Below are 26434 nucleotides of genomic sequence, written 5' to 3'. Positions count from 1 at the left end.
TGGTCCATTATTATTGATATTACAATAATCAACTGCAAAACGATGAGAGCCCCTGGACACAACCAAGTCATCAAAAGATGTGAGTGCTTCAAAGTACTGAATTCAGTGAATGAGGAAATACATATTAACCATGCTGTTTTTTTTTTGTTTTCTTAAATGTACAAACTTTGAACATGGCTAAGTACAGCACACACATGACTAGTTTTCCCATCAAGTTTAAAACAAGTTAAACATTCTTTAAAGTGGACGGAAGCATGTCACTATGTTTTGTAGGGAAAAAGTGAAATGTGACAGGCAACATTAAGCCACTGCTGATACCTCCGGATGTCATTAAATGTTGGCGATTACACAAAACGGATGGGCACCAGAGGTCAACCTAAGAAAAACACAATGTGCCATTATTTGTTGGTGCTTTGTTTGGCTAAGTTAGGTGGATAGTGAGCCAGCTGAAATGAAAACTGTCACAATGCTCACAAATGTATCTGTAAAGAAAGAAACTATGGGACTGCTTAAGAAAATATAAATAAATATAATAAACTGCTAAAACTTAACTTTATAATTTGCTGTAATTATAGCCTTGTTAAAATCGGATTCAACGTAAACAGCAACTGCACATTGCCATATTTGCTAACTTTACAAGCAAGCTGAGGGTTAATCAAATCACTTGAGTGATAACTCAAGTGGAGGTTTGCTCAGATTCTAAATTCTTGTTGCTTAAATCAGTGGTTCTTAACATTGTTGGAGGTACCGAACTCAGGTGTTTTCGGACCTCCACAGTGGAGGCTCTGCCGAACCCCTGAGACCGACTCTTCGAACTCCTAGGGTTCGATCGAACCCTAGGGGTTCGATCGAACCCTAGGAGTTCGATCGAACCCTAGGAGTTCGATCGAACCCTAGGAGTTCGATCGAACCCTAGGAGTTCGATCGAACCCTAGGAGTTCGATCGAACCCAGGTTAAGAACCACTTACTTAAATGTTGCAAACGTAAAATTATCAAATGTTTTGCCTGCCCTCTAGTGGCCATTCCTGGAACGAACCGGAAAATAGGACCGCATCTTCTCACGCACCTATTGAGTATTTCTTTCTTGGTGAATATGGGCGATTAAAAAGATAATAACAATTCCCGTATTGATTGAGCGTGTGAAATTGTCGCTTTTGAGTATTTATCCATGGAATAGGATTTGTGAGTTCCAAAAGTGTTCTATACTCGCATTTTGTCACCAAACCAGATTATTACCAGCGGTATCTAAGTAACCATGTAATGTATTGGTTTTGTGCTTTGGTTAAAATTATGCTTATCAAAAGTCATTAATTTATATTGAAATTTCTACTTTTTACACATAGCGTATTGGAATAATGTGCGATAGTAACAAGCAAACTAATATTATACATTTCAAAGACTGACATTGCAAATATTCTGTAATTAATTTTCAATTTACACTGACTACACGATATTATTTCTACATCTAGAATATTCTACACACAAGAAATAACAAAGTAACTTATTGTATATTAGATGTAGTGGGGCATATTTTGTATTTACGTACTGTACTGTATCGCAAGTACTATATATATGCAAGTACCGTCTGTCATATGAGGGAGCGAAAATAAAAACATTTTTAATAAAACAATGCAATTTTGAGTCATAAATAGCAGCTAAAACAAACTTATGCCGGTGCCTGTATGCTCTGTGCGGATATTTCACGTTTGTGGACTAACAGTGACACCTAGTGGTTGACCTGCACACGTGAATAAAAGTCAAAGAACAGAACTGAAACTTCATGCATGATGCATTACTCAGGTTTTATTTTAGGATCTAAGAGAAGAAACGGCAAGTGACAATAGTTTATACCGGTGACAACTTGGATATGCATCAGGCCATTTAACATGCAATGTTTGGTTCACTTAGCTACTGGACGTTGTGCTTCTTTGGGCTGAGATTGTTTTTACGGAACTACAGCAGTGGTACAAGTCATGCAAGTCTCTGAATGCCATGAATTAGAGGCAACTCTAGTAATATCACAGCAAACTTGTACTAGAGTCGTTTTAGCTGAAAATGGAGGAAAACCTAAAAACAAAAGCATTTTTTAAGTGTACATGCACTATTAATTCAAAACAGAAGCCAGTTTATTGAAATATAGTACGCCATTTCTAGATGACACAATTAAGGGTAATGGTCATTCTGGTGGCTAACCATCAATAAAAGGGTTTTGTAAATGCTTAATAGTTCTTTTGAGGCTTTCGGCTACATCTGAGTGCATTTGACTACATTATAATTCGCCATACTGACAAATAGCACTTTGTTTGGTTTTCACAGTTTTACACGTACGATGCTCATGTGTTTTTGCACGATCCATAGAGGAATGAAATGACAACTAGATTAATGAAAGGAAATTGGCACTCAACGGTGAAAAGGCTGCACAGTCTGGACTTCAGGTAGGATGTTTACACAAAGGGTTAAGTCTGTCTTCTCACAGTGTCATCATGGGACCATTTTGAGAAATTAAAAATAAACTGAATGTCAAGTTACCAGTCACATTCCTAAAGGCACCTAGGTTATGAGAGGGCAACGGAATTAACAGTGTCAACATGTGAACCAGTCACAACATTTCATTTGTTCCCCATAATTTATCATCCAGTATCCAACTTCTAAAATAAAAGAAAAATACCAAAGCCTAGGACCAAGACTGCAAGGATTCCCGGACCTGAGCCTTCTCTGACTATATACAAAGTATGACCTCATCTCACATTCATTAGTGTGCGCACGGATCTAATACAAAGGAGATAACTATCAAAAAGCGAGAGCTATCAAGCATGGTCACAGTTGTGCGCGTAGACATGATCAATAAATACAGTGTTACATCTTTATTTACATGGAAGATGAGCAACTTTAGAGGATGCGGGAACGCTTGCTGCCAAGGGAACCATGCTGAAAGAGAAAGGAGACAAAAGTAATTCTGTTAGTAGGTGAGAAATGCAAGACCAGGTAAAACAACACTGAGTAGCACACGGCCATCACGGTTTCATCTGCAAAAAGAACAACAAATTACAACCTGATCTGATGAGAATGGACAGAATGTAAATATGTCAAATTCTATTCATCAAGGTTGTATTGAAAATAATTTGAGATACAAATGCTTTGAGTTATGAGCATTGTCACAGAACAAATTGAACATGTATCTTGAGGAAACACTGAACAACAAATTACAATTTAATTATGCATTTTTTAAAAATAATTCAAGGCAAATGTGCCCAGTTAAGCTTACTTGAGCTTGCTTGTAGAAGTGGGGAGCCAACTCAACAAGCCAGGACGACTCCACTGCTGTCACATCTCGCATGAAGTACTTGCTTGTCTGCAACACTTCATTGAAGACAACCCTGTGGTAGAACCGTGTTGCCAAAAACACATTATAACTTCATGTATGTATTTTCTCAAGAACATTTGAGGAAAACAAAAAAACACGGTATTTGACACCACATTTGTGACATCGACAAAAATGTACTAACCATTTTGGTGGTTTCTCTCCATAGAGTACAGAGTTGGGGTGGATGTGAAGCTCACGATCGTCTCGTAAAGTCCTGAGGGAGAAACGAATATCATTGGGGTCATAAACAATGTCCATGAAACACAACCATTGTGTGTTAATGTGCCAAGCAAGTTTTCAATGTTTCGATTTCAATAGTCCAATTTCACGCCATTAGTCAAAAAAAAATAAAAAAAGGGAGTGTTGCGAAACACCACTTCAGGCAGAACACCAAGGTGGATGGTCAGAAATACATTCTAGAAAAAAAGAGTGTTTACCTATAGGAACCAGAGTGGTGTATGCGAGCTGCATTAGCAAAAAACCCAGACACGATGCACCTCAAGATCACATCAGGATCACCTGCAATGAAGCAAGCAGGCAAGCGGTTACTAGAAGTGACTCGGGGCCCTACAAAACACTTGATACAGTAAACCCAGTGTACCTTCGCTAGAAGTCCACACCACCTTGAACTTGGTCATGAGGCGCCGCAGCTGCTCTCGTACCATCACGGCACGCTGCAGACCTTTGTAATTGAGAAAATGATCCTGACACCACTTGGAGTTCTTCTGGTGCTGCAGAATTCAAATGGGGAGAAATAGAGGCCAGACCTTGCAGACTTCCTGACCTGCACGGGAAATATCCACTCACTGTACCTTCATATAAGCTTCATACACATTCAGCATGGTGAGGTGATCTCCTTCGGCAACAGCAAATTTTCTGTGCTGACGGGCCTGCGGGGGGGGGGAGGTGACAGAAAATGGTTAAATACGGAAACCGCTTCAACATTTGTTGTTATTATTGTTAGTCTCCTCACAGCGTTTTTCTTCTGATTGGGCGGTACGACAAAGATATTCTGAATCTGCATCATTGCTGCAATGGTCACAATTTCTTTGGAGCAGCCAAAATTTCCAGAATCCAGAAGCATCTTAGCAAACATGGGGCTGAGAGGGAATTCCGCCATCCGCATGCCCATGGGATCGGTCAGACGTCCGTAATTGTCCAGGCCTACAAATAAAGAGGAAGCCATCTTTATATGATTACTGCAACAATCCCCCCAAAGATGCAGAATATGGTGAATACAGCTTCTCAGTGCATGCGAGTTTCATACCTCCAAGAGCATAAAGAAGCTCTAAAGCCTGAACCATACTCTGAGCTGGCGGAGGCTGTGGGGGGGGGGGGGGGGGGGATTAAAAAGGAAAAGATTGTATGAGCGAAAAAATGTCATACTTTCAAGATAAAGTTTGTAACCTTTTCTTGCATTTTACAACTTGATTTGTCATTACATGATTACTTGCCAATATAATTATTGTTATTCAACGTTAAAGCTTTAGGGATTTGAATCTTGTCTTGGGTGTTTCTGTGTGAATTTTTGGTTCCTCCCAGTTAAGGTTGATACCAAGTTGCCAAAAAAGGTGTCAATCTGAGTATGAAGGGTTCTTTATCTGTATGGAATTTAAAAGAGAGTGAGAGAAACTTCTGAACAGTATTTGGAATCTATCATTTGTAAAAATGCCCCTCAAAGGTTACTATATACTTTATGCTTTAAATCACTGGATTATTTTGTCTTTCCACTCACCGAAAGGAAACTGAACCGCAGAACATTGTCAATGCCTAAAGCTTTGAGCTGCAAGATAACGGGAGCCAAGTTGGTGCGCTGCATCTCTGGCACAGTCGACGCAGGCAATTTCTCAAAGTCCTCCTCTGATGAAAAGAATCATTGTTTTCAGCGCACGAGTACGCTCACAGAAGACAAAACCGCTATTCTTGTTTTCTTATAAAGAACACACCCGTGTAGAGTCTGAAGCATTTCCCAGGTCGGTTCCGGCCGGCTCTTCCTGCCCTCTGGCTGGCTGAAGCCTTGGAGATGGGCGTCACCACCAGCGACTCAATGGCAGTGTTGGGATTGTACGCACGTAGCTTTACAAAAGCGCAGTCGATGACAAAAACGATACCGTTGATGGTGATGGATGTCTCGGCTATGTTAGTGGCCACCACCACCTGAAAGAAGCGAGACATTTTGAAAAAGTGAAAGGCAGTCGTAACTACAGTGGATCAAATGAAATGAAACCGATTCTAGAAAACTGCCCATTGGCAGTGGATTTACTTTGCGAACTGTGGCAGGCACCCGCTCAAAGACCTTCATCTGCTCAGCGTAAGGTAAACCGGAATACATTGGCAAAACTCGAAGGTGTTTCTTCATGCCTTGCCGTGACATAGACCTGGCCTGCTCCACGAGAAGGGACACCACCTTCTCCACTTCTTCCTGAGAGGACATAGCCAAAGCGCAAGACAATGACAATGTGACGGAAAGAAAGAGAATGAGCACAGGGCGTGAAAGCCTAAATATAAACTGTATTTAAAAGTTCAATACAACTGAACTGGACTTGGCCAGTGACTCTTTGCAGTACTAGTAGAGTGAGTCGGTGCACATGTGTAATGTGAATTAAGAAACAAAGCCACAAACCTGCCCAGTAAGGAACGCCAGCACATCTCCAGCCTCCTCTGCCTCGTGTATTTTCATCACAGTTTCCACGGTGGCTTTCACATAGTCTGGCACAGGACTGCGGACCAAACAGAGAGACTTCCATGTAGAAAGATTCAAGTCTGACGGTTGTATAGTGGTCACTACCTGATAGTGTAGAAAATATCCACTGGGAAGGTGCGGCCCTCCACGGTTAGGATGCCACACGTGTCCTTGCTGGGATCTCCAGACTCGTTCAGGTTGAAGAACTCGTGGAATTTCTTCAGGAAGCAGCAATTGTATGGTTAGCAAGACAAATCAAAATGCATGTCCGACCTCTGAGCAAGAAAATAATGACCTGAAACCTATGTCCCAATTAAACAGAGTCACTTGCACTTGAATAACGAGACTGACGTTTCCGTTGACGTTAACATTTGCGCAGTATGGCATTTATCAGTGTACCACAATCTGACCTGGCAATGACTTCCACTTTTTTCACCACTGCAGCAAATCTGTCCATCTTAATTACCTTGGCATCCAGAGTAGCGGAGGCCACGATCAAACGCAGGTCTTGACGTTTCTTTTGGATCTGATAAAGAAAAAGATTTGGAAGCCCTGGGCTGGAAAGGCTTGCAACAATGTATCAAAACTAGATATAAAATAATAATTAAAGGCAGGGGCAATCGTGATTGGACCAATATTAGTGTTGTCACATGAAACATGTATAATAAGAGACAAGAAGAGTAACAGCTTCACACTGCGCATTATGTAACAATGATTTACAATATATTGAATATACTTTTTTGGACCTCTGCCTCAGCTCTGTCATTTTTTTATTAAATGTACACAAGTTTAAGTTCCTTGGGTTACATTTTTTAACGTGTAATACCTTCTTTAGCAGGCCAATGGCTATGTCTGTGTACAAGGTTCTCTCATGCGCTTCATCAAGCATCAGGACACTGAGAAAGAAAGCAAAGCAGAAACTTTGCAGCTGCTCTGAGCTATTAAGCAAGGTCAACTTTGCAGTTCATGACACTACCTGTATTTTTTAAGCAGAGGATCAGCCATCATCTCCCGGATTAAGATTCCATCTGTAAGGAACTGAAGCCCACAGCCACAGTGACACACAAATATGAGCTTCTGTCTGTATTATGCAGTTGTAGCTTGACATGCAGTTGTCGAAACAATCTAATGCAAATTGTCAACAATAATGCACTTAATTTGTTCCATCCTGTAGAACCCGGAAAAAAAAATGAGGCAAGCAGCATATAATGATATAATTAAATAAGATTCAAAAGCATTAAAGCCACACTATCTATTGGCTGGGTATTGTGCTGCTCCTTCTGGTGTGGCTGCCTTAGCTACCTGGAGGCAGTGTAAGACAAAAAGAAATGAACGTTTAATGTTTCAGCTCATCAGAGTGGCATTAAATAGTATATGACTGATTACTATTGCACTGTCTGTCAGCATCTGCTGTTACATTAGTGTTCAATCCATTGCAACATAGATGCTATTTGGCGTTAGCATAAAGTAAAGTCGCTCGTGTTTGGAGGTGCTACTGTATAAATGAATTAACCATATGAACAGGAATACCTTGATCCTTGTTGCTTGAGGGTCTGAGCGGTCATCAAATCGAATGGTGTAGCCCACCTCATGTCCTAATCTGGCGGCTCTCTCTTCCGCAACACGGCCAGCCACCTGGCATCAAGGAAATGCAAAAACTGCTTAAAGCGGCTGCCGCGTCCTTGAGCGTTCAACTAATCCTCCTTGAATGAAAAGACTGTGGCAAAGAAAGGGCAAATCACAAGAAATCTGCAGAGTTCTTACAGAGATAGCAGCCACACGCCGAGGCTGTGTCACACCAATCACCCTGCCCTCGGCCGCCCAGCCAGCCTCCAGCAGGTACTGAGGGGAGACAAATTGAAAAAGATAGCTGCAGAATGAGCAGAGCAGAATGACATCAAAGTTGCAGGAGCGCTGACACAGGACAAATCGGCCCACACCACGGAGGTCATGTTGACGATAAGTCACACTTAAGCACAGCTGATTAGGAAAAAAATGCACGTGATGCAAAACATTTGTTTCTCAAATTATCTTTCCCCACTAAAATGAAGTGAAATGCTATTAATCCGTTCAAGCACCTTCTCAAAAAAAATGTGGGGGGGTCGTTATAAGGAAAAACAGCACACGATAATATTCCATTTTATAAACATAAATTGATAACATTAAATAAAAGATAAGGTCTTAAAACAGTTTGTGCATCAGCACAGTTGATAGTGATACTGTTACCTATCATGCAGACACAAATCAAAAATAGACTTCATCTCCTACTACTCAGTAAGTTGATGTAGTATTAGTCATTATTTTCATGCAGGATAAATTATATACAGTATGTCTGTGAGTATTGTTGTACTGTCAACTAAGGCATTATTTTGCATCACTGCAAAGTTGTCAAGATGCTGCACTTACCTGGGGGATCTGTGTCGTCTTCCCGCATCCAGTTTCCCCGACTATGATGACGGTCTGGAAGCTCTCGACCATGTACAGGATGTTGTTTCTGTGCTGCAAATACATTTGGTCCACGATGAGACACAGTGGCTTGGGGCCGAGGGGGACATGACTAAAGTGTTAGGGACACCTTGAAAACGGGAAGCTTCTGTCTTTGCTTCTCGATGGAGAGTGCAATGAAGGGATTGTAGACGACGGTGGAACCGCTGGTCTCAGTGTTCAGTTCACGTTCTTCAGAGATCCCAGGCGCCTCGGACCCTGAACACACGGACGCGGGTCAACGAATTGACCATATTCAATGCATGCAATGCAAAACATGACCCGAAGAACGACGGATAAATTCCCCGTTGTACTTTGCGCCCCATGTTTTAATTTGAAAGGCGACTTTCCGCAGGACTGGCTGCACATATCGCGCATATTCCGAATTGAGGTCTTAAAGTCTCGCCAAGGATGACTGGCTTGTAAAGATGTTTATATGGGAGTGAATATAGAGTCGTATACACAATAAACGATGCCGAACACTCATGTAGACTAACTTACCCGGCTTCCAAAATTTCATCGTGGAACGGGTGCCCGCCATCTTGGATTTGACGTCACGAAGTGTTGGTGGTTGACGTCAGCGCTGCCAAAATTTGCACTGCCTGGAGGATTTGCATTACAATTGATGAAGATTCATTCATAAATTTTCTAACAATAAATTTCACGGAAATTAATCAAATATGTGCCCGTCTTTGTTACTTTTCTTTTTTATTTCTTGCCATGAAGTATAATTGTTGCCTTAAACCGGAATGTTTCTGTTTTCGTTGTTAATTGTGTTATATTATCTCTCGTATTGTGTATAGAGAGGGGCATCTTTTTTTAATACCATTCTTTCCGCACAGCTTCCAGTCCCCAGTGTTGGGGGTTTCAAACCATGGTGTAAACTAGGGTTAGGGTTTCCAATTCAGATTCGACACGATGCAACACTGCCATCTACAGGGATCTGTAAGCAATTGCATTTACCAGTCTGAATCTTGCAAACCACGCTTACAAGTTTGAAAAACGTACTTGGCAAATATTGAAGTGGCAGTAAACGGTTGATTAATACTATTTGGCAGATAAACCTCCACAGCAATGAATGAGTTGGTACATTTCAGAGTTTTTACTTCAAAAGTTGAATCAGCAGTGCTTCTTACATACTCCGTATGTCTATCTAATCTTGTTGAACTGCTGTTAAATCTTATATTTCACCTCATAAATTGTGACTTCAGTTTTCATTTTCTTAAAAATAGAAGCTCTTTGTTTTCAGTCATTTATTTGTTTTAAAAAGGCTAAAAATAAAACAGACCATCTCATTGAAAATGGAGGCCAAATAAAGCCCATGTTTAATGATTCCCAAAAGATTTGATCTGAAAAACACGATCGTTTCAACACACAATCTGCATATTTAGGCTAACAGTTTCATTACAACTTTGCAGGAACCGAGAACAAATGTTCTCGACTAGAAAATACTTCGCAACGTTACATCCCGCAAGACGTAACGCAAGTACAGAGATTTGGATTTGACAACAGGTTCGTTGAGAAGAATTTACAGAACACTTTAAATTAATATCAAAACAAGAGGTAAGACTGATCTGGAAGCTACGTTAAATTATTTCTACCCTCTTTTCTATTTATTAATAACCGACAATGCGATACACAAACAGTTTGTCTTAGTGTGCTCAGGCCAAGTTTAGCTTACATTTGAAAACAGTTTCCTCCTTGCATGATGGACAGATCATGATTCAAATACTGTATCGTGATGACAGGTTTGGATCTAGGCTGGTAAAATGAACTACAGCAATATTAAAATGCATCCACTCTTAAAAACCAAACACACTTGGAACAAATGCTAAACGTCACCGTGCTGCAGTCCAACTGAGAATGTTGCTCCAAATGGACAGGACAAGTGATGAAAAACAAATACAAAATAGCAATCAAATTGCAAAGGCAGTAATATTGGGTGTCAGTATGGTTCCAGGATGAGTGTCACGAAAATGAGCTTTGTTACCTGCATCTTAAAACTTGAGGGACCAGCACTGAGTCGTACGGGTACAATTAAATGAATATTCTAACAAATGGCAATACAAATGTTTTTCCAGCAGATAGGTCAGGCATGATAGCATCCACACTCCATTTTCTATCAAGACTTTGATTCATCAGAAATAGAACCAGAGCCACTATTATTTTTTTTGCATGTTCTGTCGGACATGGTCACAACGACACAAGAGAGTAAGAATGAATGGTTGTCACTCGTTAAAAGCAGCCCGGCAACAAGAGAAACTAATTTTTATCATGTTGATCTTCAACCAACTATTTCCATTATGCATCGCACACTGAGGAGCCGTACTGTTGGCGGGTACGCCGGCACCCTTTCAGCCATAGAGTCCCTGCTTGTCCACATTATTGTTCGCATCAAGTGTTGAGTGGAATCTTTTCAGTCAAAGTGTAGGGCTGTGTAAAAGATTATCCACACCACCTGAGAAGGACAAACAATGGGAGACATTAAGAGCAGAGTCCATCAACGGCAAGCTTAACACAAGAACAATTGTCATTGCTCCATAATTATATATTTTGTTCCAGAATATACTGAATGTAACGTATCTTCAGTAGGACTGCAACGGCTTCAATCGCATCTTATCCAATATACATTTTTTATTCAACCGAATAAATAATCCTGCTTTCATAAACCAAGCTCAATATATTACTAGCCTAAAATATGTTTTTCAGAAAGTCTCTCCACGCCATCATGAAATATTCTCCCACCAGAAAAAGAGCAAAGGATGTCATGAAGCCTTCTTTGGTGAGCTCCCACGTTCCGCCGTACTCTTCCTCGTCAATTTGCTGAAAGCTGCTGAAGTAGACATAGAGGACGCCAGCGTTGATGATGCAGAATCTAACGAGGCAAAAGCGTGACAAGAAAATGAGCCCATCACATCAAACTGATAAAATAGGAAGGAAATTCCAGATTGAAGAATGCTTACATGGCAATTCCAAGGAATCCTTTAAACGGGGCGACACCCCAGATGACACCAAGGATCACTGCAATGATTTGCCGGAGCCAGTAAATCACATCTAAAAACTCATCCTGCAAAGATATATAAAAAAAAAAAAATTAATTAACAGTAATGGTGCGTTTTCAATTAAATCCCCACAGCACATCACAAGGGTTTCTTTTTTCTTGCTGAATCAGTTAAGTAACATGTTTTGTTCCTTGAAATTGAGGTAGTTCTCTAATACTCGTGCATCAAATTCATGTATTGCATGATGAGAAATGCTGCAGGTCAGCTGATCATAGAGGCACCATTGTCTACCTCAGCTCAGAAGGAAACCAACTTTAGAAAGACCTCCTCAAAGATGTATATAATCTTGTGCAATTCACACCAGCACTCCCAATTTTGCTGTATACCTGTTGAACAATCACAACCAATGCACTCTACATTAATGAAAACACCTTAAAAAATATTTTAATTCTTATCCTTCAACACAGCATGACACAGGGCCATTTTTGGGGGTGCCTTATTTGTTTTTCCTGTTTAACTTTCTATGAGTAAAACGGAATTTTTTGGGATGCCTTATTTGTTTTTCCTGTTTAACTTTCTATGAGTAAAACAGAATTTTTTGGGATGCCTTATTTGTTTTCCCCGTTTCACTTCCTATGAGTAAAACTGAATGGAGTTACATTGTATCGACACAATAGTATACTTAGACTTAACTTTATTCCTCCCTTGTGATTGCGCCCTCAGGAAATAACGGTCGGTTCCAGTAGCTCACACAGAAATAGTTTTTACTTTGTATTTTCATTACAATGTTTACGGCTTCACTTACAGTTGCTGATTAGTGGACCCTTTCTTTCGTTTTGTCATTGAGTAAAAAAGCTGATAAAGATGTAAAAAAGTAAGAACATCTGAAGCGATTCCTTTGGGAATACAAAACCAAGTCTGCATTTGGCAAATGAAAACATGTTACTAAAAATGTGATCCTAGCTTGATTTAAGTATACGTATTACGAATCGTTTTAACATAGCTGTAACACAATGTTATCCACCCCTGATGCAATGGACAATAATGCAGGTGTTTTGCGCAAAACAAAATCCGACCACACGACAGGTTAGAGTTGAAAAGCGCTGCTGACTGACCTTCCCCTCCCAAATGGCATTACTGTTGAACGCTTTGCTCCATGTGGACTGTTTGACACCCCCATTCAGCAAATGATTTTCTTCTTTCCGCCTTGAGCTGCTCGTCATTCTTTACTGATTCTTTCCGCCACACGCGTAGAAAAACAAATCTTACAAACTAAAGGATCTTTATAGTAGATTTAGGTATCTGGCGCCGAGTAAATGGAAGCAAGTCAGTAAGCTATTAAGTTAAGACAGTACGCTGAGCTGACAGATTTCGGACGCTAGCCTTCTAAGGCTGACTGAGCATGCGCAATGTACTTTGACCCCAGCCAGAGTTGGCCAATCAGCTAGTGTGACGTCCGGACGTTTCTGTTGCCAAAATGATTCAGAAAATATACAGCGACACCAAGTGGTCAATAAATGTAAACCAATGCTGGCCCTACAAACGTTACTCATATATCCCCATAAATAAATGAAATGCATTCTGTTTCATTTATAGAGAAACACTGGCATCCTCAGGTAGAACTCCTTGCAGATATAGGGATGAAACAAAACAAGTGCAAGTACTGTACCTCTGTCCTAGTATTCAGCCTGGTGCAAACAAATACTCCGATACAACAACACCGATATCAGTTTGTCAGTCTGACATGCACTTTCTGGACAGGTGGATTTGGAGCCACATCAACTGCTTGCAGATACTTTATTCACCACGTTACCCATTTCAATGTTTTGAATTTAGAGGTAGCTGGTGAGTCTGAAGTTCAAGTAAATATTAGAATTTCATTTGGCTGTGTTTACCTGGTAAACTGGCAAATGGGTTATTTGGATAGGCGATGAGTTGCATAAGATCCTTTTCGCCGTTACGCCAAACACGGAACTATTGTCCAACGCCAGTATAACAGCTCGACAAAAAAATGATAATCCCTCAGCATACCAAGATTCAAAGTAAACTAGCAAATTTGAAGGGAAACACGCCTCATTGTGAAACATAATGGCTAGTTAATTTGGTGCTCAAGCGTTTTTTCTCTACGCTCCATTTAAATACCGTACCATCACGGACAAATACCCAAAACCTGTTCCCACTTTGCATTCTTGCCTAAACTCTTGTGATTTTTCCTCAGACCAGTATTTTTCCTCTCTGTGTGATTTGCGGATAGGGACTCTCAAAGACCAGACTTGAGCACCCTTACCCTAAACCGTGGTGAATTTGAACAAGGCTAGCGACTCTCTCTTGCCTGTCTTTTATACCGCTGCAAGATGGCAGCAATTTGATAGGCTGGGGGAATTTGAGCACCAACATGCAGCCAAGGCACAGCAGAAGTTACTTCAAATTCAGCCTTTGAATTTAGACAGATTATGTGACTCAATGAATAGTGCCCCCTACTGTAGTGGATGTGCAATTATCCGTTCATCCCATTCGTTCGTCCATCCCAATGATGACTTCCCTAACCTACCTACTTAATCCACTCCACCCACCCATCCGTCCGCGAGTATTCCATTGCCTATTACAGCAGTCTTTGTCTGGTAGGATTGGACAAATTGGAGTGGTCAATTGGCCTACAATGCATGTTTTTGGAACGTGGGAGGAAACTGGAGAACCCTGAGGAAACCCATGCGGTCTCAGGGAGAACGTTCAAACTCCACCAAATAGAATTCGAAGCACTTCAATAACTTGTAAAGGTCTTTGAAGACAATTTTAAACAATACAAATATATTTAAAAACATAATTGGGACAGAAAATGTTACAGAAGCACTGCAGAATCGAAATAAAAAAACAACTGTCCCAAATTTGGTAGATTGGAAAACTTGAAGTGTGACATGCCAAATTTGATGGCAGGCTGCAAATGTTGACACCCCTGGTGCAGGCGAAAGTTTAATGAGTGGTTCTTTGGCTTGATTGAAACGCAAATAGACTTTTGCGTTTTTGATTGCCAACTGAATGAAGAAAGTACGACTGGTATGGGCCTGTGTCTTTAAGAGAGGTCACCTGGAGAGACAGGTGAGTTCATGGTAATTTTAGCCGTACTTCATGCAGTTGAACAGTGCCGGTACGTTGGGCCTCGACGAGTCCGATGTATGTGGTGGGTTCGATTGACAGCGGGGCGCCGCTTCCTCTCACTGGGGCTCTTCGCCTCTTCACGCTCTCACGCCAACTCCACCGTCAGTGACGTATGCGTGTCACGTGCTCGCCTCTTCCCTCTCGACGTCCGCCGTATTTTCCTTCCCTCCATTGGCTGCTCACACACTGGAACCACTCGAAATAAAACAACAAGCTCGAACCGAACGAAGCAGGGTCGCGGGCGCGAGCGACGGGGCTCCACGCGTCTTGACGATCGGCCAATGGACGGGGCAGCTTCCTCCTGCAAGTTGCCATCAATGAGGCGCCGACCTGCCGTCGGTGTGTTGGTTCCGCTGAGCTGCTACCATTGAAAACTTTTTAGGGTGTGTGTTTTGTTTGCCTCAACGACGTGCGCCGACAACGTGAGGTGAGTGCCGCTTCCCGATCTGCATTTCTTCTATTGCCGGTTCAGCCTTCGCCCAACTTCGCGTCCACCTTCTCCGGCCAGCTGCACCGTACGTCGCCTGCTTAAAATGGCGACAGCCGACGGGGGGTGGGTGGAGAGGGTTGTTCGAGAGCTGAGGACTTTAGTCTTTCTATATTTTTTCTCCCCACTCTGTGCTGCGAGTACGATGGTTCCAGTTCGCGTATCATCGTCGGGTCCACGAAGTTGGGACTCACTCCGCCTGCCTAAGTTGAGCGGAAGGAGGATGAACACGCATCGAAATGGGAAATGTGTGATGGCGATGACGTTCCCATTCGGCTGCTCCCATTCCATTTCAGATTTATTATTATTATTATTATGCAGGGTGATAATTGGGAACACTGTATAATTTCCAACAGATTTAATTATTCTAACCTAAAATATACTATGAGTAAAATTGCCCCAGTTTAATGACACTCATTAAAACTTTTGTAAATAGGTTCCAAAAAACTCCAAAAATACTTGAGTACCGCAGTGTTCCTCGGTGAAAATGGCAGAAGTTGTATTTGTACAAATTGAACTTGTATATTTATTACTGTAAGCCACTGTGATGTATACAAATAAGCCAACACTTGAATATGGATCCAGTTTTCTTGTGACATCACTCACTGAATTGCATTGTTGTGCTGCCTAATAAGTGTTTGAATAGAGAATCTTCCCGATCGCAAACACAAAAATGGCGAGCAAACAAATGCTGGTTATACGATCAACAGGAAAAGAAACAAATACGACATAACGATTCAGTTAAAATGTATTACACATAAAGTTATTTTAAATACAACTTAACTTTAAAAAAAAAGCTTAAATGTTCTGTACACATCTCATATCTTCAAGTTCCACTGTCATTGATTATATTTTGTGTTTTAAATGAGTCTTTTGCACACCGCTAGAGAAAGCCGACAGTACTCCTACCACACTATCATTTAAGTTTTCCAATTGGAGTGACATCCATTGCCTTTTTTAAAAGGTTTTGTAAATTGCCGTCTTACCGTGTGCTCCTTTTATCTCCAAACTTGACTTTTTATTAACATGGTTTATAATATTAATATTACCCTTTGCGATTCTTCTAATCAGAATAACAAACAGCGGCTCCTTTGAAATGTTTTGCAAATAATCTTATTATCTTTTGCCTTTTTTTTTTTTTTCAATCATCACCTTTTGCTTCTTGTTTTATGTTTAAGTCCAAGCGGCGTGATTGTGATGCCCCGTAGTCAACGATAAGTTAGCATGCTGGCTCGTTGATGAATCATATGTTGTCATGACTGTGTGACTCTGGGGAATTTAAAGGTTCACCCACGGCGACATTAGTGCCTATGACTCAATGTTGCAATCAGATTGTAGTGCCGTGAAGGCCCAAACCAGCATATGTACCTCGAGCTTGCAGAGTTTTCTTTTGCCGCAACTCCATAAAATACTTGCAACTCTTTCCACACTTTGTGGGCTTCGGATTTCACCTTGCAGAGGATGAGTGAATGAGAGATATGTCTGTTTGAATTGTACCCTCAGTCTTCACTCAAGGCTTCGACGAGGAAGTCGAGCTCACGGTGCCGTTCTTTCAGTGACGTCACGTTCCCTCCCCGCTGTCATGCCGACAATGTTTTCGAATATTTCTCTACCGAGTTGAAAACCAGCTCGGCATCAACTGCTTGTCAAGAGCTTTTTTACAGTCTTGCCAAGACCGTGCTGATTCACTCCCACATCCGACGCAAGCAGGTTTGGGTCAGTGGCGGCAGCCTGCGTTCTGCTCGGCTGGTTAGCAACCCGTGTGCGATGTCAGCCATTTTAGGTTGGACAGCGCAGAGCACGATGCGACGCCATTTTTCCTCTCTCTCCCTTGCTCACTCTGTGTCACTCTCTATTCAGCAGGCCAGTTCTGCACGCCCTGACAGAGGCCACAGCACTGCAGCCCTTTGCAGCCCACACAGCCATCTGCTCTGTGACCTGAGTGTCGCTCAGAGAGGATAGACTGGCCCAGTAGGAAACTGAGTGTTTCACAGTTGCCAATGTTGAGCTGGAATCATGGGCGAATAAGGCAAATCTCTCAGAGACTGTAAAGAACTCTTAAGTTGATAAACAAAGGAGATTAAATCAAGTGGGCTTTTGCTCTTTTTTTTTTTTTTTTTTTTTCTTCAGTGCAACTTAGTTCACTGAAGACCAAGGCCAAAGATAGATAAAAACTTTATTCATTCCACACGGGAAGAGAGTGAGACGTAACCAAGGCAAGGCACTAAGGCATGTGGTCATCAGGAAGAGTCAGTATCATCTCCGGGCAAAAACTTAACCTGGCGACCACACCTATCTGGGAAACAGTACTAAAATAAGAGCAATCCAAGGATGCTCTAAATGCGGCTTCAAAGAAAACAAACTTTGGTAGCCACAATGAATTTGCCTGTGTGCGTGGTTCACACACACCCATTTTGTGTGCCTGAACTGCCAGTGGGTAGTGCTAGTGGTTGGGGTGAAGGGGTAGGAGGTGGTTACCATGGGGACAGTAACACACCAGTGGCGCTGCCGACCTGTCTCCTTCGGCCAAGCATGCTACGAGAAGGAGGAGGGGGAGGAACACTGGGAAAGAAGGGAGGGCCAGAAGGGAAATGGAGGCGGATGGGGTGGGGGGTATCCGAGTGACGTAAAAGGACAAGCGAGGAAGCTTGAAAGCGAGTAAACAAGCAAACAGCATACATAGGACATCTCGTAAGCACAGCGTTGGCATCAGCACGAGTGTGTCCGCTGCTTAGTGACGGGTATTTTCGTGGCCCTTCCGTGCCGCCTTCTTTCGAGTAGCGTGTGCTATAATTGGCTTATACTTTGCGGACCGGCCGAAGCCTGCGCAAAAGTCAGGCCGAGGGATGAAAAGAGGTCACGTTGTGCGGAACCACCAAATGGGTGTTGAATGACCAGCAGGAGAAAAAGATTTCTTTGTGTCACAGGCAGAACTGCGAATCTCACCCGCAGGAAAACGAGCCGACTCGCAAGCTTCGTAAACAAGCTTCACACGCACTCACTGGCACGCAGGCAGCCACCCCCGCACCCTACACGCATACGAACGTGAGCACATATGCGGCCTTGCTCTCCCAGACGAACACACACACACCTCCCTATGGCTTCTTTCAAAATCGCACAGGAAAGCCAGACATGCAAATGCTGCCACTCAGTCCCAAAGACGCCATCGCCACTTGTGACGTCCAATTTGATGACGTTGGGTTCATACTCCATGAGTCAACAGGCCGGCTGAGGGGGGGGGGGGGGGGGGGGGGGGGGGTTGTTCATAGCGCAGCCTGCATATTGCTTTGTTTGTATCCTCACCTGACTGAGGCCTATAGCGCGAGCCCTAATAAAGCAAATCTTTGCGGCACAATTTTGTAGCTCTGCTTATTGCACTGGATTTTATACGACGTTAAACCCCCCCCCCCCAAATACATTTCCTTAATCTAAAAATATGTGTGTGAAGACAAACTTTAGTTTATGTCCTCCGACTGAGGAGCTTCTTGGCTTGGAATATACCAGTCTGAGCAAGAACAGCGAGGTGGGAAATGGGGGGAGGGGTGAGGTGGCGAAGTTGGGTGGAGTCCTGCATGATTGTAGTTTGGAGTAAGAAAGGGGCGTCGAAGAGCGGGGGTGGGCAGGGTGCGGCGGTTGGAGGGGGGTATCGGGTAGGCAAAATTCCTCTGTGAAACACCTCGGCGCTTCCTCCACGACAGTTAACACCCCAAAGCGGCTCCCCATCCCCCATGGTTCGCTCGCGCTGGTCCCACCCAACACAGTCGCGTAATGGATGACCGAGACTGTCCACCCAGAAGTCTTTGTTACGGTCATGTGACCAGTCCGCCTTGGCAGCGCGGTGCCCCCTGATGCAGAATTGAATGGCAGGGTAGTAGGAGGGGTGCGGAACAGTCCAAGACAAGAGTAGGGATTTTGCCCCGGGGATGCTCGAAGGGGTCACGTTCCTTCGACGCAACCAAATCTCAGTTGCCAGTTGGCTCCCTCAAGTTCCGCACGATGTGGCAGCTAATGGCTAAAGTCATGGGGGAAGAAATTGTCGGGTTCTTATCAAATGGAAGCCAATTCTGTTCTCAAGTGGTGTGAACCAACGTTTTAGCATTTCAATGAAGGGAACTGATGTTGGCGTGTTAAAGAGTAGCGTCCCTGCGGAGAGATCGTTAATTCGTGTCTGAAATTAACCTACCATGACCTTTCTCTTGCTATTACTTTTGCCGTGTTTACTTTGTGGCAGCAAGAGAACGACAGAAGGAAGGCCTTGACGGTGTTTGGAGAAGGACAGGTTTGTGACATGGCCAATGTTTTGATTTGTCATATCTATCGGCAAGTGTGCCTTGTGTAATAAGGGGCGGGACTTGGAGAGGCTTTTGAATTTACCACTCAAATTGGTGAGCCATTGTCTCAGAACCATCTTCTGGTACTTTGCCAGAGGTGGGTAGTAACCTGCTACATTTACTTAAATGACAAACCACTCATGTTAAAAAGCAAACTGACCTAAAAAAAAAACTCGAGGTTTGGCAGAGGGCATTTGCACCATCTCGAGCCATAACGTAACCCACGGCCGCAGGACGTCACCCCCGAGTCAAAACGCTGCACATATTTCAATTTGTGTATACTCTTGCATAACCTTGCCTATTTGACATTTGTGCTCTATTTAAAAATTAATCAGGTTAGTCACCAGTTAACACAATTCTTGTTTAGTAAAAGTAACCCTTGCTCAAGTAATAATTACGGGGACTACTTTTTACGTTTATTGGAGTCATACTATTTTAAGGTGACATAATTCTTACTTGAGAAGGATTTTGGGTCACCTCTGCCCAGTGCCTCGCCTGGGGGAGGGAAGGGGGGAGCAAGCGAAGGAGGGATGGCGAAACTCCTCCCAGGAAGCCTCGGATATGGAGGAAAATATTCACTCAGTTGTAGCAACAAAACCACCAGCAAGCTGAGGGATGTTCCCAAACGACAGTTGACGAGTAGAGCCGTAAGGTGGCGGTTGTCCCAATATTTGTCAAGATGCGCAAGGGCTCGTTTTTTTTTCTCTCTCTTTAAATGGGGGAGTGGAAAGGATGGTGGGGTCACGATCGTGGGGAAGTGAGACATAGCGGCACGGGGGAGGGGAAGGAGTGGGTCAAACGGGAGCAATCCCGCTTTGGTGAAGAAGAAGTCGAGTTGTTGGAAAAATTCACTTTAATGAGCTTCTCTTTGGAGGTTTGATTGCTTTTAGTGTAAAGAAAGCCATCACGTTAATTGCTAGTATCCTCCGCTTGTTTCTACGATTAAGCTTGTCTACTTAATGCACGCGAGCAACCCTCCTGAACAAGTTGCTATGCTAGTTGTGTTTTTCGTTCAATGTAACCACCCGAATGTTTTGTGATCTCCACATTTCCCCTCCAGGCTACCATGAAAGTTCCAAGTAGACGTCCGGACGTGCTGCGCGCTGTCCCTCCCTCCACGCCCGGCCTATAGGCCGACCCATCCTCCCAATCACACCCCCACTGGCAGTTATTTGAGTGACGCTCCCCGCCGTGTTGCCACACCATGGCCAGCAAAAGGAAGTCCACAATACCTTGTATGATCCCCAGCAAGATCATACGGCACTTTGAGGACGTCGAAGCGGACATTCCGGTTCTCCAGCGGCAAACTACGATTTCCGGAGGCAGCGGCAGGCGCAGCCCGCCGGACCTGGCGCTCTCGCCCAAACTAGAGACAGCAGACCCTGTCGTAGACGACGCGGGGACATACATCTGCAAGCCTTGCAACTTTGAAACCTATGACCTTAATTTGTTCTTAGACCACGTGTACGCCGGGCACCCGGAATTCCGTTCAGACCCGAGCTTCCTCTGCGTGAACTGCGGTTTTTCGGCGCTTAAATTCGAAGGCCTTGCCCTTCATAATGCCAGGATTCACCCCAGCACCTTCAACTGCCCTCTGCAGCTGAGAAGGAGGGATAGGAGGGCAGTGGTGGAGCAGACAATAGCAACCGAGTCAGATGAAGGCAAAGATAATGAGATTTCCATTACCAAAACCCCAATCATGAAGATGCTGAAGGGCAAATCGGAGCTCAAACGGATTGTAATGTCCCAGCCTTCGTCGGATGCGCACTCCTTATCTGGCTCCAAGGAGCCTGAGAAAAAGGAGACTGTCACAGTGGCCCAAGGCGCTCACGTGCCCACAGTTGTCTACAACAATGGAGCAACCAAGGTCACACTCCCCTCAGCCATTCAGATCGTCAATGGGTCCGGAGCGTTACCGGTGCTCAAGACCCCCATCGCACAGGTTGGTTCACTCAGAATAGCTACTGGTTAAACACTGAAATTCCAAAGATTTGGACACTTTTAAGTGAATTTTTAAGTGAAGTTAAACAAGGGTTCTAAACGATGACTTGCTGTGGTTTATTTGTTGCACCACTAATCCAATGTATTTATAGGTGCTCTCTGTTCAGAACAAAGGCCTTCACCAGTCATCTTTAACCGCAGTTTCCACTGATGCCTCATCGTCTAAGAATCTCCCCAAAGTAATGCCCGTTTCAATTCTAGTTCATTAAACATGGACGCCAGTCTGCATGCAAGCCTTGTGTTCACGTTCTCGACTGTTCCCATCCAGGTAATGATTCCTTTGAGCAGCATACCCACCTACAATGCCTCCATGGACTCCTCCTCCTTCTTGAAGACCTCTTTCAGCAAATTCCCGTATCCCACAAAGGCGGAGCTCTGCTACCTGACTGTGGTCACCAAGTTCCCAGAGGAGCAGATCAAGATCTGGTTCACAGCGCAACGACTTAAACAAGGCATCAGCTGGTCTCCTGAGGAGATTGAGGAGGCCAGGAGGAAAATGTTTAACACAGTCATACAAACAGCTTCCACTAGCGCACACAATCAGCCACAGAGTCAGGCTCCGCACACCATCACGGTCCTGGGGGCCACTGGGATCCCTCAAATCCTGCAGGGGTCTCTCATTAGCCAAGGCGGGGTCATCGTCACGCAGCCCATGATGGCCAACGGCATTCAGGTCAACGGTACCCCTGTGGCGCTGGCTGTCACACCCAAGCCTCAGGCAGCGGCCCGGCCTACGATGCAAGCCCGGCCCGCTGCGGCCCCTGTGGCCGACAAGCGCGCCGGCATCTTGGTGGGCTCGGTGGCCAGCGGTAGTTCGGGAACCAACGTCATTGGCAGCAGTAAGAGCAGCAGGAGTGGAGGAGCGTCTGCGAGCAACGTCATTAGCAGCACCACTCAAGCTAGTGTCATTAACCTCACTCTAGGTAGTAATAATCATGGCAATGCAAAGGTGAGCAGTGGCAATGTGAAATGCCACAGCAACGGCAAGAGCAAAAGCGATGTCAGTAAAAGTGCATATCACACCAAAGTCGGCGCGGACGGCAAGTCTGCGAACGGCAGCAGCAGCAGCACAAACGACAGCAACGGGCAAAAGAGCAAAAACACAGGCAGTGGCGGGAACAAAAATGACGCCGGTGCGGATGACGCGGATCCGAGCACGAGCAACTCCTTCAAAATGGACGACGCCTCCTCGCCCTCCTCCAAATCCTCTTCGCCGTCTCCCGTGGCAGGCGGCTCTCGCGGTATCAACACCTTTCTGGACCCTGGCTTTTGCAAGGGCAAGAAGTCCCAGGAGCAGCTAGGCACGCTTAAGGACAGTTTTCTGAACAATGCCTATCCCGACCAGGAGGAGGTGGACCGCCTCATCTCACTGACGGGACTGACGGTGCGCGAAGTCCGCAAGTGGTTCAGCGATAGACGCTACCATCTCCGTAACCTCAAGGGCCCGCGCTCCGGCCCGGGTGGGCCAAACAAGTCGTCGTCAGGGAACGGGGCAGCAGCCGGTGACGAGGGCAGCCCTGGGCCTATCGATCTGTCTGAAAATGGCGGCGCTAAAACGCCGCAGCACAGTTCTGCTCCTCTGAGCCCGACGTCAACGCACACTCCCACATCCCCTTCCACGCCCTCGCGCAAACTGCCCAGGTCACCCTCTCCTGATTTCACCATTGTCCGCTACAAGGAGAGAGAACCCCACCAGGTGAGCGCATGGCCTCAAAACAAAGAAAGTACCGATACAGATTACACTGCTCAACAAAGGAACATTTCTAGATGTACAGTTTTAGCGTTATGGATCTGTAAATTCTGACAGTTAGAATAGCATGACTAAATCTGAGTAATAGTGTATAGTGAAATAATTAGTTGGGTTGGCCAACGTACACAAACATATTGGTGAACTCAAGTGTATTAACAATCATAAAACAGTTGACAATTACTACATTGAAACAGGAAGAGCACCTCCATATGCTCTCTCACAGTCTCTCTCCATTCCTCAACTCGCAAACCTGCCTTCACAAACTAAATAGGAACACTCAGACTCACGGGACATGACATATTTGCCACAAGCCCTCTACGGCAGTGGTCCCCAACCTTTTTTGCGCCACGGTTACATGTCAGAAATATTTTTGCGGACCGGCCTTTGTATAAATAAATAAATAAATGATACATTTATAATAAATATATAAATACGATGAAATAAGATGAAACGACTGGCATAAAAAGAAATACAAAGCGCATAAAAATAAAACTCACCACGAAGTATCTGGTCCGTAGCTTTGTTTTGGTCGCTGTAACCGCCGAAAATCCCGTTGGAAAGGGAAGCAAGGGTTTTCAGCGCTTTCGTGGCGATCTTGGAATATTCTGCCTTGATTTTAATCCAGCTTTCTTTTCCTTGGTAGTTGTAGCCTCTTCTTCTGTCTCCACATTGGGCCTTTTCCTCTTTCCAAACACCTCTTATTTGCTTGCTTCGGGACGGGACCGGGATGAGCGTCTTGACCAGAATTCACCTGTGTCAAGAGGCACAGATGCACCGACAGATGTCATTGGGAGAGAATCCCCAAAATGTTTTTATACTTTTCAAAATAAAAATCATTTTTGCTAACTGGGGAAACATGTCATGTGACCGGGACGAGCGCCTTGACCTGAATTAATTGATCGTCGACCCCTGCTCTATGGCATTCAATCATAAAACACAAAACCCAGTTGGTTAAACTATAAGAGAGAGAGAGAGAAAATCGTTAGGTAAAACTGCTAATCAATGGCATTGAATGAGTTGTCACTGTTCTTGCCTGATGTTTTTTGTTCAGATCAAGGCGCTGGAGGCCAGCTTCGCTCAGGCTGCCGAACCGTCAGGAGAAGAAGTGGACCGATTGCGAAGTGAGACAAAGATGACCAGAAGGGAGATACACAATTGGTTCACCGAGAGGAGGAAGAAAGCAGCGGCGTCTGAAAGACGGAAAGAGGAGACGGCGCGAGCGTCGGGCGCTGGGGCGGAAGCCAACGGGGATGAGGGACTAAACGACGACATTTCAGGCGAACTCAAAGTCAACCCGATTAAGATCAATCTAAAGATGCTTAAGGTGACCGAAGCCAACGGCAAACCCGAGGACGAGCTGGCGGACGGCCACGGGGCGAGCACTCAATCCAGCGTGTCTATGAACCCGGCACCAACGCCCGCCGTCAAAGGGGCCGTTCTGCGAGGGAAGAAGACGGCCGAGCAGTTGCACCTGCTTAAGCGAGTGTACGCGCGAACCCAGTGGCCCAGCGCCGCTCAGTACGACGAGCTCATCTCAGGCACGGGGCTGCCCCGGCCCGATGTGGTGCGCTGGTTCGGGGACTGTCGCTACATGCAGAAGAACAGCCAGCTCAAGTGGTTGGAGGCGTACCAGAACACGGCCCTGGACGAGGACCTCCACCAGGATAATGAGCGTTTCCTTCAGGCCCACCTCGACAGCTGCGGCGGCCAGGAAGAGTCGCAGGTATGAGTTAGCGAGTGGGTCAAAGTTTCTTCTGAAATAGGAGTCATTTTGGTAGTTAGTTATCTAATCCAGAACTAAGATGCCTGGTTTGTTTAAACCCTGCCTCTGCTGTACGCACACAGGTTGGTCAGTAGATGTGTTTAGTGACCGCCCACACATTAGGAGATCTCAAAACTGTATATACACGTAGAAAATCAATGAGCAAAACACAATGAGTAATAGTTGAGCACACTACGGGGGATTTGTCAAAATGATCAAATGTGAAACAACCACATATCAACTCAAGTTGCAGGGACAGCTGCTCTGAGAAACTGGGTGCGTGTTTACGCTGGTGGCTCTTCACATTATGATGACATGGTACAGTGGGGGTATTCTTGGATTGGGCGGGGCTGCTGCTTCAACAGGAGGAGTGAGCAGGAATGCTCCAAGATGAGTGAATAGAGGAAAACAATCAGCATTTTAACTTCAACCTCCATAAAGTTGATTTAGCATGATAAAATGTAGTTAGAAACAAATCTATGAATTCAGATTCTAGGGTAAAGGTAATTGTAAATCTCTCCCAACACTTCTGTACTTCAGGAGAGAAAGTGTGTCTGTTTCTGTGCCAAGTTGCATTGAATTGATTCATTTGCATGTGTTTTGATTGTGCAAATGTTGAGTGAAATGTGCAGCATTGAACACCGGTGTCTCCGGCTGCAGTTGCAGGAACTGGCAAAGGTGACCGGTTTGACAACAGATCTGGTGAGACACTGGTTGGCCACCAAGGAATCCGCAGCTCGAGCAGAACGAGTGTCTACTTCAAAACCCGCAGCAGGCATAGCAGCAGCTGAGCCGCCGCCACTAGGCCCCTCCCCTTTGGAGCCGCACCCGAGAGGAAGTAACGAGAAAATTGAGCAATCGCTCTGCGGTCAAGCAGGGGAGGGCAACACTCACAAGACTACTAAAGGTAGTTTGTGTGTCTTGGAATGTAAGATGAACACTCTAATGGTAATTTTTTTACTGTTTGACTCACTACAGGAGCAGATTGACAAACGTGGCAAGATAACAGAACGGAAATGGGCCTTGAAAATGACGTGGATGTGACCTCAGCCGCTACGCAAGATGGACACACAAACTTATAGCCCTGCAGCCCACCCTGACCCTTTTGTTTTCTTCTTAAGATTTGCTGTGCATCATGTCTCTTATTGGCTGTTTAAGTAGTAGTGGAAGAAAAAGTGATGGTAGAATTAAAAGAAGAAGTGTGGTGGGGTTCTACAGATACTGAAGAACTTTCACCATAATTTGCTTTGCTGATGGATGGATTTCCTGAAGCCTTAAAAAAAAAAAAAAGCCATCTTGCGCTAGCTTACTCCAGACTCAACTGGCTATTGACAAAGTGCAAGATGGACACTTCATAATGTCTGAATGAGAAATGAAGCACTAAAGTTATTTTCCTGATTTTTGTCCATTCAT

At 44.3% G+C, this 26434-nt stretch overlaps 3 protein-coding genes across 5 annotated transcripts; 1 reads left to right on the top strand and 2 right to left on the bottom strand.

The window, feature by feature from the left end:
• Window positions 1–1772: 1772 nt before the first annotated feature.
• On the bottom strand, window positions 1773–9131 carry dhx35 (DEAH-box helicase 35). Its single transcript, XM_061272477.1, has 21 exons — window positions 9034–9131; window positions 8624–8751; window positions 8455–8547; window positions 7813–7890; window positions 7579–7683; window positions 7025–7086; window positions 6875–6944; window positions 6515–6574; window positions 6154–6266; window positions 5989–6085; window positions 5629–5787; window positions 5312–5522; window positions 5101–5225; window positions 4633–4687; window positions 4339–4529; window positions 4178–4255; window positions 3967–4096; window positions 3803–3884; window positions 3508–3579; window positions 3267–3378; window positions 1773–2929 (listed from the first exon to the last, which is right to left on the bottom strand). The coding sequence occupies exons 1-21, from the start codon at window positions 9071–9073 to the stop codon at window positions 2891–2893; spliced, it is 2100 nt and encodes a 699-aa protein (XP_061128461.1). The 5' UTR covers window positions 9074–9131; the 3' UTR covers window positions 1773–2890.
• Window positions 9132–9824: 693 nt separating this feature from the next.
• On the bottom strand, window positions 9825–12950 carry rab5if (RAB5 interacting factor). Its single transcript, XM_061264712.1, has 4 exons — window positions 12650–12950; window positions 11496–11599; window positions 11278–11407; window positions 9825–10990 (listed from the first exon to the last, which is right to left on the bottom strand). Exons 1-4 carry the CDS (start codon window positions 12755–12757, stop codon window positions 10949–10951), a joined length of 384 nt encoding a protein of 127 aa, XP_061120696.1. The 5' UTR covers window positions 12758–12950; the 3' UTR covers window positions 9825–10948.
• Window positions 12951–14524: 1574 nt separating this feature from the next.
• Window positions 14525–26330, top strand: zhx3b (zinc fingers and homeoboxes 3b). 3 transcript variants are annotated; one of them, XM_061264690.1, is made up of 8 exons: window positions 14526–15117; window positions 19409–19456; window positions 20569–21450; window positions 21602–21688; window positions 21778–23205; window positions 24311–24982; window positions 25682–25928; window positions 26000–26330. In XM_061264690.1, the coding sequence occupies exons 3-8, from the start codon at window positions 20713–20715 to the stop codon at window positions 26008–26010; spliced, it is 3183 nt and encodes a 1060-aa protein (XP_061120674.1). In that variant the 5' UTR covers window positions 14526–15117; window positions 19409–19456; window positions 20569–20712; the 3' UTR covers window positions 26011–26330. The 3 variants fall into 3 exon arrangements, with proteins under 3 accessions (XP_061120679.1, XP_061120674.1, XP_061120668.1); XM_061264695.1 differs by lacking the exon at window positions 19409–19456 and having other exon boundaries at window positions 14525–15117; window positions 21617–21688; XM_061264684.1 differs by lacking the exon at window positions 19409–19456.
• The last annotated feature ends 104 nt before the right edge of the window (window positions 26331–26434 follow it).

This window comes from Syngnathus typhle, linkage group LG2 (assembly GCF_033458585.1).
Source record: "Syngnathus typhle isolate RoL2023-S1 ecotype Sweden linkage group LG2, RoL_Styp_1.0, whole genome shotgun sequence".
NCBI classification, from domain to species: Eukaryota; Metazoa; Chordata; class Actinopteri; order Syngnathiformes; family Syngnathidae; genus Syngnathus; species Syngnathus typhle.
Note: the sequence above shows the minus strand (reverse complement) of the source record. Positions and strands in the feature narration are given on the sequence as shown.

Coding starts and splice junctions, on each gene's coding strand:
- dhx35 (XM_061272477.1), bottom strand. CDS start 9,073: ATGGCGGGCACCCGTTCCACGATGAAATTTTGGAAGCCGG. Junction 4,256..4,338: donor CCAATCAGAAGAAAAACGCT/GTGAGGAGACTA, acceptor CCCCCCCCGCAG/GCCCGTCAGCACAGAAAATT. Junction 3,580..3,802: donor CACCACTCTGGTTCCTATAG/GTAAACACTCTT, acceptor TTTCTCCCTCAG/GACTTTACGAGACGATCGTG.
- rab5if (XM_061264712.1), bottom strand. CDS start 12,757: ATGACGAGCAGCTCAAGGCGGAAAGAAGAAAATCATTTGCTGAATGGG. Junction 11,408..11,495: donor GGATTCCTTGGAATTGCCAT/GTAAGCATTCTT, acceptor TTGCCTCGTTAG/ATTCTGCATCATCAACGCTG. Junction 10,991..11,277: donor CATCCTTTGCTCTTTTTCTG/GTGGGAGAATAT, acceptor TGTCCTTCTCAG/GTGGTGTGGATAATCTTTTA.
- zhx3b (XM_061264684.1), top strand. CDS start 20,713: ATGGCCAGCAAAAGGAAGTCCACAATACCTTGTATGATCCCCAGCAAG. Junction 21,451..21,601: donor TCAAGACCCCCATCGCACAG/GTTGGTTCACTC, acceptor ATGTATTTATAG/GTGCTCTCTGTTCAGAACAA. Junction 21,689..21,777: donor CGTCTAAGAATCTCCCCAAA/GTAATGCCCGTT, acceptor GTTCCCATCCAG/GTAATGATTCCTTTGAGCAG.